The sequence below is a fragment of the Colletotrichum truncatum genome (assembly GCF_014235925.2).
Source record: "Colletotrichum truncatum strain CMES1059 chromosome Unknown Contig_0006, whole genome shotgun sequence".
Taxonomy (NCBI): domain Eukaryota; kingdom Fungi; phylum Ascomycota; class Sordariomycetes; order Glomerellales; family Glomerellaceae; genus Colletotrichum; species Colletotrichum truncatum.
Genome location: NW_027222403.1, coordinates 2,859,524 through 2,878,013, shown reverse-complemented (window position 1 = coordinate 2,878,013; position 18,490 = coordinate 2,859,524). Strand labels below are relative to the sequence as shown.

The 18,490-nt window shown below is 47.5% G+C and overlaps 6 protein-coding genes across 6 annotated transcripts; 4 read left to right on the top strand and 2 right to left on the bottom strand.

Annotated features, from left to right (window-relative positions):
- Positions 1 to 56: 56 nt before the first annotated feature.
- On the top strand, positions 57 to 2,205 carry CTRU02_210061 (serine/threonine protein phosphatase; the record flags this gene model as incomplete). Its single annotated transcript, XM_036720881.1, has 3 exons — positions 57 to 351; positions 431 to 1,265; positions 1,329 to 2,205. 3 exons carry the CDS (start codon positions 57 to 59, stop codon positions 2,203 to 2,205), a joined length of 2,007 nt encoding a protein of 668 aa, XP_036587721.1.
- Positions 2,206 to 3,909: 1,704 nt separating this feature from the next.
- On the top strand, positions 3,910 to 5,353 carry CTRU02_210060 (tyrosinase central domain-containing protein; the record flags this gene model as incomplete). Its single annotated transcript, XM_036720880.1, has 6 exons — positions 3,910 to 4,091; positions 4,154 to 4,316; positions 4,369 to 4,455; positions 4,507 to 4,682; positions 4,740 to 5,010; positions 5,099 to 5,353. The coding sequence occupies 6 exons, from the start codon at positions 3,910 to 3,912 to the stop codon at positions 5,351 to 5,353; spliced, it is 1,134 nt and encodes a 377-aa protein (XP_036587720.1).
- Positions 5,354 to 7,046: 1,693 nt separating this feature from the next.
- On the bottom strand, positions 7,047 to 7,442 carry CTRU02_210059 (hexose transporter; the record flags this gene model as incomplete). Its single annotated transcript, XM_036720878.1, has 1 exon — positions 7,047 to 7,442. One exon carries the CDS (start codon positions 7,440 to 7,442, stop codon positions 7,047 to 7,049), a length of 396 nt encoding a protein of 131 aa, XP_036587718.1.
- Positions 7,443 to 11,567: 4,125 nt separating this feature from the next.
- CTRU02_210058 (uncharacterized protein) lies at positions 11,568 to 12,991 on the bottom strand (the record flags this gene model as incomplete). Its single annotated transcript, XM_070205385.1, has 3 exons — positions 11,568 to 12,003; positions 12,072 to 12,784; positions 12,923 to 12,991. 3 exons carry the CDS (start codon positions 12,989 to 12,991, stop codon positions 11,568 to 11,570), a joined length of 1,218 nt encoding a protein of 405 aa, XP_070061033.1.
- A 934-nt stretch (positions 12,992 to 13,925) lies between these two features.
- On the top strand, positions 13,926 to 14,973 carry CTRU02_210057 (RTA1 domain protein; the record flags this gene model as incomplete). Its single annotated transcript, XM_036720875.1, has 3 exons — positions 13,926 to 14,106; positions 14,179 to 14,430; positions 14,492 to 14,973. 3 exons carry the CDS (start codon positions 13,926 to 13,928, stop codon positions 14,971 to 14,973), a joined length of 915 nt encoding a protein of 304 aa, XP_036587715.1.
- A 1,720-nt stretch (positions 14,974 to 16,693) lies between these two features.
- Positions 16,694 to 17,881, top strand: CTRU02_210056 (uncharacterized protein; the record flags this gene model as incomplete). Its single annotated transcript, XM_036720874.2, has 2 exons — positions 16,694 to 17,220; positions 17,278 to 17,881. The coding sequence occupies 2 exons, from the start codon at positions 16,694 to 16,696 to the stop codon at positions 17,879 to 17,881; spliced, it is 1,131 nt and encodes a 376-aa protein (XP_036587714.2).
- Positions 17,882 to 18,490: the final 609 nt, after the last annotated feature.

Sequence of the window (18,490 nt, the reverse complement as noted above, 5' to 3'; positions counted from 1 at the left end):
ATTGGTGTGACTGAGATGTTTTATCACACCCAATTCCCGCTCTAAGAGTCAGCATCATGGCTACTAAGGATGCATTTAACGAAACTTCCGACTCGACGAGGTCGACTCTTGAGGCTTCTGCCAAAAGATGTCTAGATGCATTTCAGAAGAGTCTTATACGAGCCTCCAAAATTCATGCCCGAGAGCTGTCAATGGTGGAGGATCAAATGGCAAGGTTTTCCACCTGGGCAACAGCTATGGGGGTCTTCGCAGATGAACAGGCATCCATGGACTATTGTCTTCGATATGCTTCAGACGTTCGAAATGCCGTACGTGGCATACTTGAGTCTCTATTCTACCGCATCATAGTGTGTGAGTTTCATACATCTGTTTCTTTCCCTTGGCTCATGTCATGAATTTCCTTAGCGAACAGATAGTTGACATCCTCTAGGCTCCAATTGCCTCGAAATACTCGGGACCGGCAGAATAAAGCAATCTTTGGATGCTCAAGTCGATCGACTGAAAGTTTCTTTTCTCCATATTGGGACAGAGATCAGCCATCTCAATAAGATTTCAAGCACCATCCGGAGAGCGAGCCACGTACCTCAAATTCAGATGTCACGCAACTTTGCGAACAACGATGATACAGTTCATGATACAGAACCCCTACTTTTTACCACTTTTGAGCGTCATGTTAGCAATCTTTTCCCTAGAATCAGCGAAAACATCCGACAGCGACTTGTTCATGCCATGTTATTGCGACGAAAACAAACCTTGTATCGCAGACATCGCCAAGGGGTTACCGTCATTCAGTCTCTAAAGCAAAATTCAAAGGCCCATTTTGTAGTGCCAGCCGTTCATCACACATCATCATTAATCACTGCCAAAACGAAACAGAGTACTGAAAAGGCTTTAACTGGTTCAGCTCCCGTATCTTCGCCTTCGCAAATTACAAGGAGAACAGCCTTAGACTCATTAAGGTCAAGAAGTGCTACTTTAAAACCATCCACTGCTTCAAGCAGTAATACAAATACTTTGGATGGCTACGAAACACTCATTCCCCCATCTGACCCTGAGCTCGTCTCTAAACAGAAGTATTGGCTGCTGAAAATTCAACAGGAAGTTGAGTCCGAGGGATTTACCGATGCAAGAGGCGCACCGAAAAAGTCCAAGTCATTATTAGAACAACTCCAGAATCCAGGCCTTGGAGAAGAAGGAGGTATCATCTGCCCGTACTGCCTTCACGTACTCTCCGCTGATGTCGCGTTCAATGAACGGAAATGGAAGTGAGTACTTTTCCTTACTCATAAAGGTGGTGAGTGTTGATTCTATACTAAGCAAAACTCAAGGGACCATGTCAAAAACGATCTAGACCTATATGTGTGTCTCTTTGACGACTGTGATAAGCCAGATGTGGTCTTAAATCATGTGGACGAATGGCGAAAACATATGGACCAGCATGGCATATTCTGGCGCTGCTATTCCCACCATAGCATCGGGTCTTTCTCTACCCGCGACGATTATATGAAACACATCCAGCAGTCCCACAAAGCCAACCTGAGCGATTCTCAGCTGCGCGCTTTAGCGAACCGGAACTGTCGCAAGAAGGCGAAACTGTTCGCAACATGCCCGCTTTGTGCCACAGATGAGGCTGCAGTCAAGGGTCATCTGGAGAGTCACATTATCGAACATTTACGATCTTTAGCCCTTGAGTCTTTTCCAAGCGATCCAGAAGAGACGTCGGGAGAGGTTAAGGGCGACGATGGCTCAACTGATGTCCCAGAACCACAAATGACAAGGACTGCTAAGATTAAAATCGATGCAAAGGATAGCCCTAAACGCGGAACAGGAAAGGGAAACTTAACTTCAGAGGCCAGGGAAAGCCATATCGAAAGTCCCCAAGTTACTACCCCTATTCATTTCGACTCAGGTCAGGAATACGGACAGCAGTCAAGCTCTCATGGTGGTTCGCAACACAAAAGGCCACTGCAAGAATCTGAGCGCTATGCTGCTTTCAAGGCGAAGATGCAGGCTTTCTGCGCTGAATGCGAAGTTCACTTTGAAAACGATATCGTTTTAAAGAAGCACAGGGGCCAGCACCACACTGGGTCTTTTAATAGGATTAACAAGGAGTCTGATTTTATGCCAGAACATGCAAAGCCGAGCAAGAGCAGCGCCGGCTCTACTTCATTATCGAATCTTTTCGAAGACTATGTTAGATTTTGATAATCGATGCTCTTCGGGTCAAGTGCCTGGTGAGAGTCTTGGCATGATCGTTCCAAAGTAGCCTTATGTAACTTGGGGCATGAATCATGAGGGAACCGTGTTCACGACTACCAGAACCACGAAAATCCGACGATTGCATCGCGACGGCACAGACAGCACAACGGCTGCCACCTACAGGCTTCCCAGAATAATCATTCCACTTCTGGCATCAGACAGTTACTCCTACTGGATAAGAGAGACAAAGTGAGAACAGCAACAAATAAGTCACTGGGGTGTCGACTTGATTCGCAGAAATCATGGGATCTCTTGGTCATATTACCTAGGTCATCCTGATTAGAGTCTGAACCTGTTATCAACATAAGATGTATATCTCTTCGACGGAACGAATCTCCAGCTTTGTTTCAGTTCATATAAAGATACGAACACTATATTATCGCAAATACTTAGTTAATCGCAATACTTTCACTAGCTTAAAAATAAAACAATCCAAGGCTAGGTTTATATTTCTCCATGATATATCCCAGGTCTGCTGTGCCAAAAACAATGCTTATATACCTATCCTCTATTGTTTATACCCGGCTAATGCAGTGTCTGCCTTCACTTCATCTCGGTCTCCATTGATAGCCTAGCCAAGGTCCTCGTTGGCACTGAGGTCCTCCACAATCGGGACGTCGTGTTCCGCCAGAATTGCTAAGCAGTCTCCACCCGGCGCATAATTGCCTTGAGCCATTTGTTCTCCTATACAATCTTGTTTTATTGGTCAGTGATCAGACTTGCCCTGTTGAGGTTGCACAAGTCTTACTAACCAGAGAAAACATTATTATAGGTAGCATTTGATGGTCTGGTATGAACACGAGGGCGCTCCACCTCAACTCCACAATTTAAGAATTGGTGCGAAGGAAGAGAAGGGATCCAAAGCCTAGTAGCTGGAGACCACTGTGAGCGTAGTTCTGCAAAGGGCGATGGCAAAGTGATAATGCCGGACGTTTGTTCACAAGCATATTTTGCCGAGAACTTGCTGTCGGTAGAATACCACTCTCATTGTGAAAATTTCACACGATTCATGTTTGTATGTGGCGGGTATGCTGCCAAGGTAATATTGCCGATCTGACATAATGAGTTGTTCTTAATTTCAGCACCCATGTTTATGTGATTTAGGCGAAACGGAATAGTGACCGGCTGTAACCTCAATTTATACCGACCCAATGAACACCAGTAAAGCCCAAGTCACAATCCCGTCTTGAAATTTCTTAGGCATTTTACTTTACCAGTGACGGAATGTAGATAAGGTTGTTTTAAGCTCATCTCATGCGAATCAAACGATTGAGTCGTCAAGTGCAACATTAGGTCCGTTGAATTGCATGGAGGAACCTTTGCAAACATCACCATCCGTTTCATCCATCAAAACTTACTACGAACCGGCAGTTGATACGAAGGGCTTATTAATGAGGGGGCAATCTAAGAGTCATTTGGCTGCAAGATGCTGCAGACGATAGACCAGGGCTGTTTAGCCACCAACGAACACAGCCAAGAAGCTGGGTGGGGTTTGTTGAGTTTTCTCCCGCCGAGCTTCTCTCTTAAATGGTCTTACCGCTAGATTCTTCAATCTATCTACTTGCTTTGCTTTATTTTAGTCAGGCTGAGAGAACCCAGCTTTGATCTGTTACCAAGACTCTCGCCACCAAAGAGCGACCCAACAGCATCATGCATATCTCAACAGCTTGCGTCTATGCCATTTTGGCAGGACATGCAATTGCGGGTCCTTATCCTCGAGACAGAGTGGACCAATTGCAAGATGCAGGCATGGAAAAGCTGAAGGCTTACCTTGCACAGCATCCGCCCAAGTCCGGCTGTACGCTGGAGAAAGCCATCAAGAGAAAAGAATGGTAAATCTTATCTTGTGTTTCTTTACTCTTTCACTACGTTTCATGCTGATTCGTATCTCAAGGTCATCTCTCACTCTGGATGAGAGAAAAGATTACATTTCTGCCGTAAAGTGCCTTGCGACCAAGCCCCCAAAGTACTCCGCCTCAGTAGCACCTGGGAGCAAGAGTCGATACGATGATTTTGTAGCGACTCATATCCAGCAAACCCTGAGTATCCACGGAACCGTATGTTGCATTACTAAACTTACTTTTGAGATGAAGTCTGACTTCGCTACAGGCCAACTTCTTATCTTGGCATCGATACTATGTATGGGCCTATGAGAAGGCATTGAGAGAGGAATGTGGTTACAAAGGATTTCAGCCAGTCAGTTTTGTTGACTTGCCTGACAAACTGGCAGATGCTAACAGTTAGCAGTACGAACACTGGCCCTACTACGCAGCCGACCCTCTAAAGTCACCTGTTTTCAATGGCAATGAAACTAGCATGTCCGGCAACGGAGCGAAGGTCCCGCACCCCGCTATTGCCTTTGGTAGCCTCAGTATACCGCCAGCTGACGGCGGTGGCTGCATTCTGGATGGGCCTTTCAAGGAGTACGTTCTCTGCAATACCTGCCATGCCGTGGTGAGATCATCTGACACTTTGAATAGTTTCAAATCCAACCTCGGCCCTGTCGCCCCCGTCCTCAACGATGTGCCCCGTAACCCCCGCCAGGACGGTCTGGGATACAACCCGCGATGTCTCCGCCGCGACATCAACCCTAACTCGTCCAAGTTCACTTCTGAAGCTTACACGTACAGTCTTATTACTGAAAACAAAGACATCTACTGGTTTCAGACTGTGATGCAGGGTGATATGCAAAAGGGTAATCTTGGTGTTCATGGCGGTGGCCACTTTACAATTTCTGGAGACCCAGGTGGTGTAAGTCGCAGCTCTTCTCCCTTCTAAAATTACCGTAACTTCATTTGTAGGGTAGAGGTTGTGAGCTGACTTTCCCCGTACACTTAAGGACTTCTACAACTCGCCAGCTGACCCCGCGTTCTGGCTTCATCACGGCATGGTCGACCGGACTTGGTGGATTTGGCAGATGCAAGATCTCAACACTCGCCTAGCAGCCGTCTCTGGTACAACAAGAATGATGGACTTTGGAGCGCCGAACGGCACATTGAATGACGATGTTGACTTGTCTGTCAACGCACCGAAAGTAAAGCTTGGGAACTTATTGGACACGATGAACGGGCCTTTCTGTTACATTTACGTGTAGATGACTAGTGGTCTTGACTATTTCATGCCCTCACGTACCTCTTTGCATGTTTTGTAACCTCGTGTCTGAGAAAAGGCCGGCTGTTATCAGCTCTTCAGCAGACCACTGAACGCCCCGAGGAGCCAAGAGAGATGACGGTGCACCCAGCGCCATCGTAAGGGCACTATGTATTAGCTAGAAGTCAGCATGTTGCCAAGTAAATAGTCATTAGGTTTCAAAACTGATTGCCATCGACGTACCCGAGACGGTCTGCAACTGAACCGAAGCACACCATTGACGGTGCACTCATTGCTGCCGACCTGGCAAGTCTGTGGAAGCAGATAAGTTAGTGAGAAGTCATGTTACGTCAAGCTTCCAAAAGAAGCTCTGTAACGACAACACTTACACCACGGGCGGAAGCTTGCCGCTTGTCCACATCAGGAGTGGCTGCTGCGCTCACGCCGAGTGAGAAGACAGCCGCTGAGAGAATAGTCGAGAAACGCATAATGAGACACTGGTAAGTGTTGGTGTATAACAAAGGTTATCCTTGAGGTTCAAATGAGATGATGATGTTGGCATTTAAGGTCCATCTTGCGCGACTTTGATCACCATTTTATAGACTCATTCCTACGGGCTTTGGCTTTGTGATTTTGGGCCACTAAAATACTTACAATGAAAGAAAACTGCGATCGCCATCTTGTAGACTTACTGCCCGGAAATCCTTGCCGCTTCACCGAGATACTAATGACCTTTCTAGATGCCTACATTGTTTCGGACTTGAAATCCCATCAATAGACAATGGCGTGGTTCTGTAAAGCAAAATACTTCTACGTAGACAACAAACAAAAGGAGATCTTCGCTGTTACGAATTGCCCTATATTTGCAAGCCAACGGTTCCTTAGCCCGGACTCCGAGTTGGCATGCAAGTGATGTCGGGGGAGTTACTCCGCTCAGCTAAGTTGGCGAAACCCCTAACTGTGATTATTTGAGTTAGTCAACTGACCACATGTGGCTCAGATACAAATGATTGGTCACTAAGTAGACTTGATAGCTCAGCCCAGCCTGTTCTGCAAGACTAAACGGTTGGGCGTCAGCGCTAAACGGCTCCCCTCCCCTCTTCCCAACATGTCCAAATCAAGAAGTTCGTACGGAACGGGCTTCCACAGCCTAACTGCCTAGACACACATGAAGACCAATTGAGCGGACCAAAGCAGTGCAACGTTTGTCATAGTTTCCTCGGTGGCTGCAAAAGTTTGTTAATATTGAGCTATTGAGTACTACTCAACAGTAACTCCGTTACTGAGGATAGTTGACAAAGGCGAGGCCACTTCAATAGTTATGGCAAAAGTATATCATAACAGGAAAAATCTGAAAGACAAACCCCTTCACTGTTAGAACCGAGATTAGGCTCCTAATTTTCGATGAAGTTCCAGGCGCCTCTCATCAGTGAAAACCCCGCCTTAGATCACATGAGTGAAACAAATAAAAGGCTTACGAAGGCCATGATAACTTATTTACATAACATCACATAAAACAAGAACTGCTGCAGACATTTAGGGAAAGGGCCAATCTCGTAATTTAAACACCCAGAGAGGGTGACTTCCTTCCATTGTTTTGGAAGAAAAACGCACGCCTTCTACAGCATTTGTTATACTGTTTACCATATCTCGTTAAACCTCGCCTATGCTCCACTCGTGCGGGTGTGTCTGTAGTTCTACTCCTTATTTCCATCGAAAATTCTCTCAATACCTTCGACAGTGTATCCGTTTGTCTCTGGAAATGCAAACCACGCAAGTGCTAACCCAACAACAAGGACAGCTACATAACACAGGTAGTACTTCCAACCCAGGTTACTCATAGCGACAGGATTTGCGTACTGCCCAGCAACTGCGCTCGCCATGGTGATGAAGTAGTGAAGAGAAACTGCTTTCGCCCTTAAATAGAAAGGGCAGATCTCCGCTAAATAGGTGGTCCCAAGGGGAGCGTAGCCACTATCGAATCCAAACTGAAAGATGAAAAACATGACAACCACCGCCGAACCGGCTTCCGATCGCGGATTCACTGAGAACTGCTCGGTGGCGACAGTGATGCCTACCATTGCAAGAAGCATAGTAGCCGTGGAAAACAGAAACAAGATGCGCCGTCCGGCCCTATCAACCAGATTCGCACTAAACAACGCAATGACGAAGTTGAAAGTCTGGAGACCCCCGTTGATTCCCGCCTATTGTAATGGCTGCCTGATGCCGACTGATTTGAGTGCAGCGGCAAAATAGTAAGTAATGATCCCACCGCCGCTCCACTGGGAGATGAGTGAGGTCGTTACGATGATGAACAGTCGCCGTCTGTTGCCCGGGGTTTGGAGAAAAGCCATCCAAGAAGTACCGTCTTGTCGCTTTTCGTTTTCAAGGCTGCTACAAATTTGATGGTATTCCGCTTGGACAAGCTCATCTGATTCATCCCCATTAGCGTGATATTTGGACAAAATCTGTTTGGCTTCTGTTTCCTGGCCGCGTGATAGTAGCCATCTGGGAGACTCAGGCACCAGCAGCATCAATGGTAACTGTAGGAGTGGGGGCAAAACCTGCATGACCACAGGTAAGCGCCAACTCCATTCATTCCCGAGGTGAAGGCTGCCATAAGTAAACCATGCTGATGCTGTAAGCAATCACCGTCAGCAAATAGCCGATTTTGTACTTTGTGTTTGCCTTACCTGTAGCTCCTACGTAAAAGAATGATGAGTAAGTTGCGACTAGCGCACCCCTTTGCCGTGGATGGGCCAACTCTGTCAATAAGACAGGGCCTAAGCAAACGATGACAATACCACCTACGCCCATCTTCCTCGTATTAGTCTTTTGATTCGATTCAATTCAATCACAAGGCACCATACCAAGAATCGAGTCAGAATGTAGAGGCGTGCTTTGTAGCAGAATGTCTGTCCAAGCGCTGGATAACGAGGCAGTCAGCTATGCCACTGAAGGCTTGAAATGAGGGTGCCTTGCCTGTAGCAATCATTATAATGTCACCTAGCATTATAACTCTCCGTCGACCTATAATATCTCCAGCCCAGCTTACTGCCCAGAACATGATAGCACCGCCGATTGAGTAGCCCGCAACCATGATTCCAGTCAGATTGGTATCTTTTGGGCTGAATCCGAGATCTAGAGATGGCTTAGAAGGATTGAGTTCAGACTATTGGAGATGAGTTTACCTCGATACCCTAGGTACTCATGTGTTAGCTTTGTATGGATCTAACTTGTAATGCCAATCCCAGTTTTGTGCCTACATTGCGGAACCGTTAAGAGTCCTCCAATCAAGGCTCCATCATAGCCAATCATTACTGGTGATATAAACACGGCAAGCAGCCGTAGGTTCAGCTCTCTTAGACCTTTGTCTTTCCACCATGACCGATGACAATTGTTCCGTTGCTCGCTGACGTTAGAGAGCGCGGTCACGGTATCTTCAACAGATATTTTCTGCATTCGATCGGTTGACAGGTAATAAAATGAGAATCACGGCTTCGGGCGTTTTAGCATACTGCCTGTTGCTAGATGTTGTGGAAAGATGGTGATTAAGTTCAAGGCAAGAGGGGAAACGCTACCGGAGCTCGGAAAGCACATGCGTCGACGCTGAAAACCTCCGAGCCAGAAAAGGCAAATTTCGGCCCCGACTAGCTGTTCTAAGAAACTTCAAATTTAACTTCGTCTTGGTTATTTGTTTCGGCTAACGGTTACTGAATCATGGACATGCATCATATCGCCGAACATCGATTTTTCTTGGCATGCTTCTGCCGACTCCCTAGGTCTCCTTACATTAAACTTGTGCAGATATATCATTAACTCTTATTAAGGATAGATGAGGCACCAAAGAGGATATAGCGCCGCTTAGAGCCACCAAAGTCCGTTGTATCTAGACAGTATGTATCTGACAACGGCAGAATAGCTTACATCGATAATTGTTGTCCCACAGAAAGCCAAGAATGAAATAGGAGTATAGAAGAGCACTTAGCAGATACTCTAAGTTGAACACCTATATTACCTTAATTACCAACAGTACCAGAGCAGGTTGCGTAATAAAAAGAGTATGTTCATACCTTATTCTACAGTCCCAGATAGGTGGGCTTGAAATCCAGGTATTTCTAAAACTATATCTCATGTTAATCCATGGAACGAAGATTCAAATTATTTGAACTCAAATAATTGACAGAAACAATATGATTTAAGCTGTCACTTGATTTCACGTACAACGCATACTCAATGGTAATCTCTCACCAAAAGAAACCACATCATATCACGCTAACATCACCAAAGTCCTATCTTCCTACAATCAACGTAAGATGCGCTTCCAGACTCCCAGTGTTGTCGCAGTCATCCTGATGGCCTTTGGTGTCGGCGCTTGTCCTGAGCTGGGTGTAAGTACAGTCATGCACCTCATTACCCTCGAGTGTCCCTCAAAGAATCCCATTTTCTTAGGTAGCGTACCGCCATGAGGCAGGACAAGGCTAACACGTCCTTTGTATCTGACAGAAATGCAACTTGGAGCACAACTTCTGCCACTGGCATGATACAGACGCATTCCTACCTTGCGATCTTCAACTTCCGGTACGTCTTGGAAGAACTGCTTTTCGCTACGATGTTGATGCTGACGAACGAGTAGTGCACTCACGAACTTGCTACATGCGGCATCCTTCGAAATGGAGTTGTATTTTGCTATTAATGTTACATTGCCTTAACTTTCATGAAAAGATATCGGCCCGCGAGTCCTATGACTGGAGTATTTGGTCCTTTTTCGAAGATGCCTTTGGGAGCAAGACGGTGAAGTTTTTCGTAAAATATTTCAGGGTCTGGCTGGCTGGTGGCTCTCTAATGAACTACTGTCCTTTTTTTGCGGAAAAACGTTGATCGCGTGCGTCAATGAAGCAAATGCACAGTATTTCCAGTTTTTGTGTTGGCTAGATAATATCAACCAAGGCATCTCATTCCATACAAGCGTAACCTGGTCATTGGTAGAAGAAGGTGACGAAATCGATACAAGATCCTTTAAATTGCCACAACACACGAAATGCTGTTGACTTTCACGCAGAGGCACCTTGCCGGCTTGATCCTCACAGGAGTGGCCACAACGTGTCAAAATTCTCTGATTCCAGTTGTTTCGCAAACCTTGAGGCACCAGGGTGGTGATCCAATACATAAATACCCCATCCCAAAAGCCCCAGCTCCCTTACAAGGCCCCGTCCCGATACAATTTGCTCTCCCCCTAACCTGCGCCAATTCGAAAATGCACGTCGCACACATCCTCGCCTTCCCCCTCCTTGTTTACGCCACCGGCTATGCAAAATTTCCCCCTTGGTTAATGGAAGAAACTAATGGCCGATGGCACCGTGGCGTAAGCAGGACCCTCCACGTCCGTTCTCTTCTACAAAGGAACCTTACCATAGAATCTTTACCGGAGCATGCTAACGACTTTCTCGTACGGTAGTGGTGCATGACTACCACCCAGGAATGCTTAATCACTGAAACAGGGGCCGCATACCCCTGCGGCCGGGAGGTATTTACCGAGATCCTCACTGCTTTGTCCCTTTTCACGCAAAAGCGCATTTCTAATCGCGCTTTCTAGTGTCCTTACGATGGCAGGCCTTGCAGAGTCTTGAAGGAGACGGTGGAGGAACCTGGTGGAACGTTTGGATATTGTAGACCCGTCAGTGACCATCCCTATGTCGGGCCAGGACCTGACTGGGATGAATAGTCGAGCTGTTTTCACGTTGTAAAGGTTGGATGGTTTACATGCGGTTAAATAATTCTCAAATTAGAACCCCTAGGATGTATTAGGGGGAGGGAACTGTTGTGGCCTAATCCGATTGATCAAATTTATCTTGCATTCATTTTTTCGGGTTTCTTCAATTGTAAAGCTACAAAGACCTCTTGTCACCTCAGGTGAGCAAGTCTGATAGTAAGAAGCACATCGTTGTACCTCAGTGCATTCCCAGCCGTGAGCAGAGTGTATCCTCTCCTGTTCATTCACTTCCCGCAACCCTCAATGCAGGAGTAACCACTGTCCCAGTGATGATACCACACCTCTACCAGGCCTTTTCTCGAATGCCTGCGTCTACATCCAGATTAAGATGTAACCCATCTCTATTTTGCTTTCACCGCATGCATGCATCATACACAGTCGATCACCAGCTGTAAAGCACTAAAAGCCCCGCCCAGCTCGATAAGAAACTCCAGTCGCCACGCATCTAAACAATACCGTAAAGCTCGGTAATCTGTTTCCTGGGCCACTCAGCCATCTCCATAAGCGCTGGATATTCCGTCAGGCACTCGTCCAAGACGCCCAAGAGCCTCCGCGACCACCCCTTCATGTACCAGAACCTCTGCTCCATCACGCAGAGCGGTACCGCAAAATACGACACAAGCAGAATGCTGTACGGGTTCCTTGATTGGATATCGTTCATTATATTCTCGGGAATGGTATACGGCCAAAATATAAGCGAACCAACCTCAGGAAAAGGACCGGCGTGAGCGACGAGGTAGATTGCCTTCTCCAGCTCAGCTATGGCGCTGAGATATTCCTCGAGGCTTTTCCCCTCTAATGATTGGTGAAAGAATTCTGAAAGTTCGCCAAAGGCCTTGAAAATGTCCTTGGGGAGTGGGGACTGGTGCATGGGCGGATTGCTTTTAGAAGGTCATTAGTTCGATACAAATAAAAAAACAATTGCCATGTTTGCTGGTGCCTGACATACTGGTAATTGGCCTCATGGGGGTTGATGACCCATGCGCCATAAACTAGAGGCGAGAATTTTGTCTGTATCAAACGAGCCTGATACGGTTCTATAACAGCACGGATTCCCCGTATGAAGCTGAAGAGCTCTAGAACATGAGGGAGTGTCTCAGTCTCTCTTGCCGTGCGTAGAGGTATCGACGACACAAATAGAACTACAAGAGAGGAGAAGCTGAAGAAGGACTGCCAGTTGGTGTCGTTGATGTTGTGCAGCTCTGCACGGAAACCTTCGAGACCCGCAGTTTGGTGAGCTGCCGCGAGGTCAACGTATGTCTCCCGCTCGGAAGGGATAAGGTAAGCCTTGTGCAGTGCTGCTAGGGCAAGAATGCCGTGCGATACAAAGTTGCAGTTGTAGCCGATTTCGGGGACCACAACGCGCCACACATACTGCATGTCCGGACGTGTGGCTAGTGAGTCGGCAGTGGCCAGGGTATAGTGATGCATCAACTCCAAGCTGCGATTCCAAACCTCTATATTTGGTGCTGGATGACTACTGCGGCTGGCAGCCACGTCCAGGAACCCATATTTGGAAGCAGGGCTCAGGCTTGGTGCAGATGACGGGGCAGATGGCCGTTGAGGGGTGATATCGCTAGGCGAGCTCTGAGACGTCAATGACAGACTGCAGGTAATACCATGCCTAGTGCAGTTGAAGCAGGACGGGTAAACTTCGTCGCACTGAGACAACCAGTCAGACATGCTCTCAATCCATTGGTAGGATTAACACCCCAGTGGCGCCCAGGGAGGAAGCCAACCTAGCTTCCCGCGTGTTCGGCCCGCGGTATCGACCTTGGAGGAAAAGGGGAGCGAACTGACCTTGACCTTTCTCCGCTTACAGTCTCGGCAGCCATTCCGGGATTTGGTGTGGGAACGACGGGTTGCCATTGGGTTGGGTGTAAGCTCATGCGTGTGTTCCGAGTGTCTGAGATGGGAAAAAGAATTATCGGGATACGACTTTAGATCTTGGACAGGAGGCAAACCGCAACCAGTCAGTTTGCTCGGGGAATACAAAGAAGGTTGGATGAAATCTGGCCCAACCCGCGGGTTCGCATTCAATAAGAGGGGATCTCGCACCATCAAAAACTGACAGTAGCGCCAAGCCACCTTCGTGAATGCGACGGTTCAAGTCTGGGAGCGGAGCAGATACGAAGCAAAAAAGCGAATACGCGCAATTGCGGAGCATTTGTGTCCCTAGTCATGCTAGTTAAGATGGCCTTGTCATGCGCAATCCACTGCCCCGGTAGACCAACAACTGCCCACCCTAATTCGATTCGTCAGCTCCCGCGCCCAAAGAACCGCCAAGTCGTACCCCGGTTTCTCTGATTGGTTCCGTATTGTATACGGATGGGGCCTCCGGATTCCTCCATCGTGGTAGACATGAATACTCGGGATCGTGGGTCCTCCGTGGCGCAGTGAGACTCCCATTCTGCAGATGAACCAGTAAAAATTTCCGTAGAACGATTCGCAAGGCAATTCGGAGCCGCCGTTTGTTCAAGGAAAAGGACGAACACTCGTATCTTTAGGGGTTTGCTAGCTGGCTAAATGTGATTGCTTTGATGTGCCACACACGTGGCTGGCCATTCTTGAGGAGACATAAGCATAAGATTATCCCGCAAACTTTAGAATAGAAATATCCCTTGCCTTCTCTCGTTCACAGTAGTGGTCAGCAAACTCCAGCCAGACCTGATACCACAAAAGTCGCTGTTTCCATTCGTTTTGATACTTTCCTTTGCCTCTAACGACTTCGACGTCTCCGAACTTTCTTTCTCTCTCTCATCAGTCGAACAGCCCGGACAGTCCTCTTTTAGACTCGCCCACCATGGCACGCGAGTGCAATCCCGATTACGTGAACGCGCAATGGTCGTTCTACCGATTCGAGCCCTCGATGGCGGCTGCGGTGTTCTTCTGCATCGTCTTCATCCTCACAACCGCCCTTCACCTATTCCAAATGATACGAACAAAGACGTGGTATCTGACAGCTTTTGTGATTGGTGGATTTTGTAAGTTTCGACTTGTTTCTTGTCTTCGTAGACTCATTAGGAGATAATCGGCTAATGGCGGTCACTCTGTAGGCGAACTTATCGGATACGCTGCTCGTGCTAAGAACACGCAAGAGAAGCCTGGATGCTGGACCCTCGGACCGTACATCATTCAGAATGTCCTGCTTTTGATCGCACCAGCTCTAATGGCAGCTTCCATCTACATGATCCTTGGTCGAATCATCCTGTTGACAGACGGAGAGCAACACGCACTGATCAAGAGACGTTGGTTGACAAAGATTTTCGTCGCCGGCGATGTGCTCTCTCTCCTCCTCCAATCGAGTGGTACGTAGCAGATGCAAATAATTTGCAGACTTCACCTGTTGCAGAAGCTAACAGCTACAAGGTGGTGGCATGATGGCTGGTGCTGGCCCGACCAACAACTTCATGGAGATCGGAGAGAAGACAATTATCGTCGGTCTCTTTGTGCAACTTATCGTCTTCGGCTTCTTCATCATCACGGCTGCCCTGTTCCATCGTCGCATGGCCCTAGTCCCGACCGCCAAATCACACCAGCCGGAGATTCGTTGGAAGTACTACCTTTTGACGCTGTACGTTACCAGCATCTTGATCTGGGTCCGAAGCATCTTCCGTGTGATCGAATATCTCGAGGGCAACAAGGGCCACCTGATGACTACTGAAGTGTACATCTTCATCTTCGACGCGACGCTCATGTTTCTCGTCATGGTATGGATGAACTGGTTCCACCCTAGCGAGATCGGCCTCCTACTCCGCGGCGAGCCCCCTATCAAGAATGGACTTGAGCTCGTCAAACTGGGTAGAACCCACAACAAGATCCGCCACGAGAACAGCAGCATGAGTGCCTAAGGGATTTGTTTTTAGCACGAATGGCGGGAAGTATTGTGTAAATTTCGTGTCTCTCAAACATCCGATGATTATGCCAGTTAACAACCCGGCGCGGATTCAAATCGTCATTGTTGGCATCTGGAAGGCAGAGAGTCATCAGCGTAAGACCTCTCTGTTTGTTAGGCGTTTGGGGTTATAGTCTTATCAGACTTTGGGTTTTCTTTGTTTCGTTTGATATAGAGGGGTTAGGCCTTGGGAAGGACATAAACCTGCCTAGATAATACATCTCAGCTGAGAAATATGACCATTCCCGGAACATGGCCCTGGAACACTGGCGGTAGCGGAACCATGTGATAATATCCAAATGTTTTTTTTTTGGGGGGTAAATGATAAAGTAGCTGAGTGACGTCTGTTACTACCCAGGGAGGGGTTAGGTGCATGGTTGCGAAGGTAAGAGACCCTGAAGACAAGCATCGCCCCGGCACAAATTAGTTACCTCTTTCCTTGCGAATGGTGGCTCTTTCCAAATGTTCTAGATGCAGGTGCTGCTTGGCCTTATCGGAGAGGTTACAGGGTTGAGGGTGGCCGATAAGGCTCGCTTCGTTAAGCGAGAGACTGCACGGGCCATAGAGCCCACTGCGGGGTTCACATTCCACCAAGGTGACAGGGAGTTTGCCACTAAAAACAGGGATCGTCAGCTTACGTCTCCACACGAGCTCGCTGATAGGTCAAAGCTTCGGTGAGCCAATGCGAGCTCTGAGCAAAGCTGCAGCCTGGCAGTTGCCTCACCTCGTCTGGGCATCACAGGCCAGCGACTTGAGTCTGAGACTATTCTGCGTTCCGACTGGACCACGCCACGGCTGATGGCGTCTGCTGTCTGCGTCACCCTGTGCACCTGGGTCGCCTTTGCCTCGTCAGTCGATAAGAAAATAAGGGGGAAAGAAAGTCACACCTACCCAGCTACTTGCTCTGCTCCCTCTACACGGCCCGGCTTCTCGTACTGATACCCCGCCCCCGAGCCGCAGCCTTTCATGACCAAAATCTCACCTGTTTCCAATACCATCGTTTTTTTGTGATCAATCTTTTCTTCAATACGCACTTCACCACTCGATTTCATCTCTAAGCCAAACATAATCTCGACACCAATACTGTCATGGCTCTACACGAGAGCCCTGGCAAAGGGGGCCTGGAGGATGACTGGGAGGAGGTTACTGATAACTACTCTATAGTATCTCTACCGACGTCCGATGACGAATCCACAGAGATTTTGTCCCCAGATCATCGACCATCCTGTTCGTCAGACACCAAGTCATCATTCAGTAGCCAACCGTCACAAAGCGATGATGATCCCACCTCCACTCAAGGGTGCTCTGTCGATTTCTCGGGATCGAAGCAAACCAGCATGCTATCCTACAAGACAACCGTCGAGCACCGGTCTTGTCCCTATTCTCGAAACTCCTTTGATGCTTTCGGACAAACGTCTTTTGCAAGGAAAAACATGCAAGAAATAACAAGGAGGATGGGGGCATCGGGTACAATTTCCGGTGGTCAAGGAACTTTGAATCAGCTGTCTTCACAACCAGAGCATACCGAATCAAGCCCAGTGCAAATACCCCATCGAAAGCCGAGTACAAATGATACCTTTGGCCTGCAGTGGGAGCAAGAGTCTATTACGCCTGGTCAACCTCGTCCAGACCTGGCCGTGCCGTACAGAGGTTTAACGTTTGCGACTGAAGACTCAATGGAAACGACGAATGCCACCATATTCCGCGTTGATTCCCCTACTTTGGAGGCACAAAGTTCGTCCCCGAGGCGAGGCACCATAGGCGAGTCTTTGGATCTCGAGGAGTCCTCAATAAACCCTGTCCTCATCAACAACAACCTACGGGCTCTTGAGCAAACACTCACGGAAACTTCTGACTTGACGGCAAAATCAAGGACATATCCTGATTATGCGACGAAAATCTATACCAGTTGCCAAGATTTGACTTTGCAAGTCAATGAGCTCCTTCCCATTCTAGGTGAATATGCAGACCAATGGGAGAGGCCCAGCACTGCCGCGAGGGATATTCCACTCGACCCTAGCCTGCAGTTGTGGATAGCATCATTGACTCGGATATTATCGGAACTTGGGAAGATCCACAAAGCTCTTGACTCTGCAGGTGACAGGACTAAGGACATCGAACTTGAGAATTCTTTTGCGACCTATGTCGATGCCCTTTCCGATCACTATAGACAGATGAACGATTTCCTTCCTATAATGCAAATGTGAGTCAAGAGTGTAACGTAAAGCGGTATTTAAACATGACCTTAACATTTTTACAGAGACTTTAACGACTATAAAACGAAGTACATGTCGTTCCCTTCACCCACGATCGCAGAGAGAATCACAGGCCCGCGACACAACTATCAAGTCAGCAACATGGGAACGGACCAGATTTATTGCATCCGCCGCGCCGTGTATGCACTAAAAGACGAACTACAACGCACTATCCTGGTCCTCGAAGCGTCACTAAGTTGCTTATCTGATATAAGGCTGATTGCTGTAACCGATGTTATCACTGCTGTGAGAAGGGTGTTCGACGCCGTGTCTCAAGCCTTGACAAATAATGGGTCGGAATGGATTGAGAACGATCTCAAACATGGCAACCGCCAATTGCTTTCATACGCGGAGTTCAGCAACTTGGATCCTACCACCATCGAGGATTTCACTGCACGCATCAAACAGATCAATGATTTGGTACACATTGGCGCGCTTGAGAGCCGTCTGTGGTCGGCCTATATGGTCCAGCAACACCACATCTGCATGCTGTTTGAACAACAACAGCTCGATTCTCTTGATACGATCGTGTCTGTGTTGGAGGAGATCATGCTTCCCAATCAAATTAACACCAGAACTGAACTTGACGACTTTCTGAAGGAGATCTAGAGTCGTAGACTGATGATTAGGACACCGTGGGCGAGTTGCCTTGGAAGTGTTACTTTTGATTACTACCAGAGTGATATGACGGAACGGAAAACAGAATGTGAGTTCAGAATGAGTTGGAAGACTTAAAAAAAGGGAGTTGGATAGTTCACGACAGTCATTGAATAGCGGGCTCTGGGAGTTCTTCATTTATTGTTGTAGTTGTTTACTGCTTTACATTGGATTCTGAATGAATTTCGTCTATAAATCCTTAACCAAATGTGTCTCAACTGCCTAGATTTTCAAATCTGCGTGTACTGCCTTGTATACGTGTCAACGATTTGATCAGTTGAACTCAACACTGTATAGCTTCATGCATACTTGGACTGGAGGAGAAACAAAAGTGGCAGGCCATATGCAGCTTAATGGAAACCTACTCTCACTTACGATTTCAAGTGTCGAATTCCAGTAACAAAGGGTTTGATATGGTCCGCAATGGTTAGAATTTTTGCACTCACAGTCAGTTATGTCGAAGCATACCTTACTCACAGCTATGAGACCAGATGCCCTGGAAAAATGAAATGACCATGCCAAAGGGAAGAGGGGCCTTGCAGTTCTAAGTGTTTCCGGAAG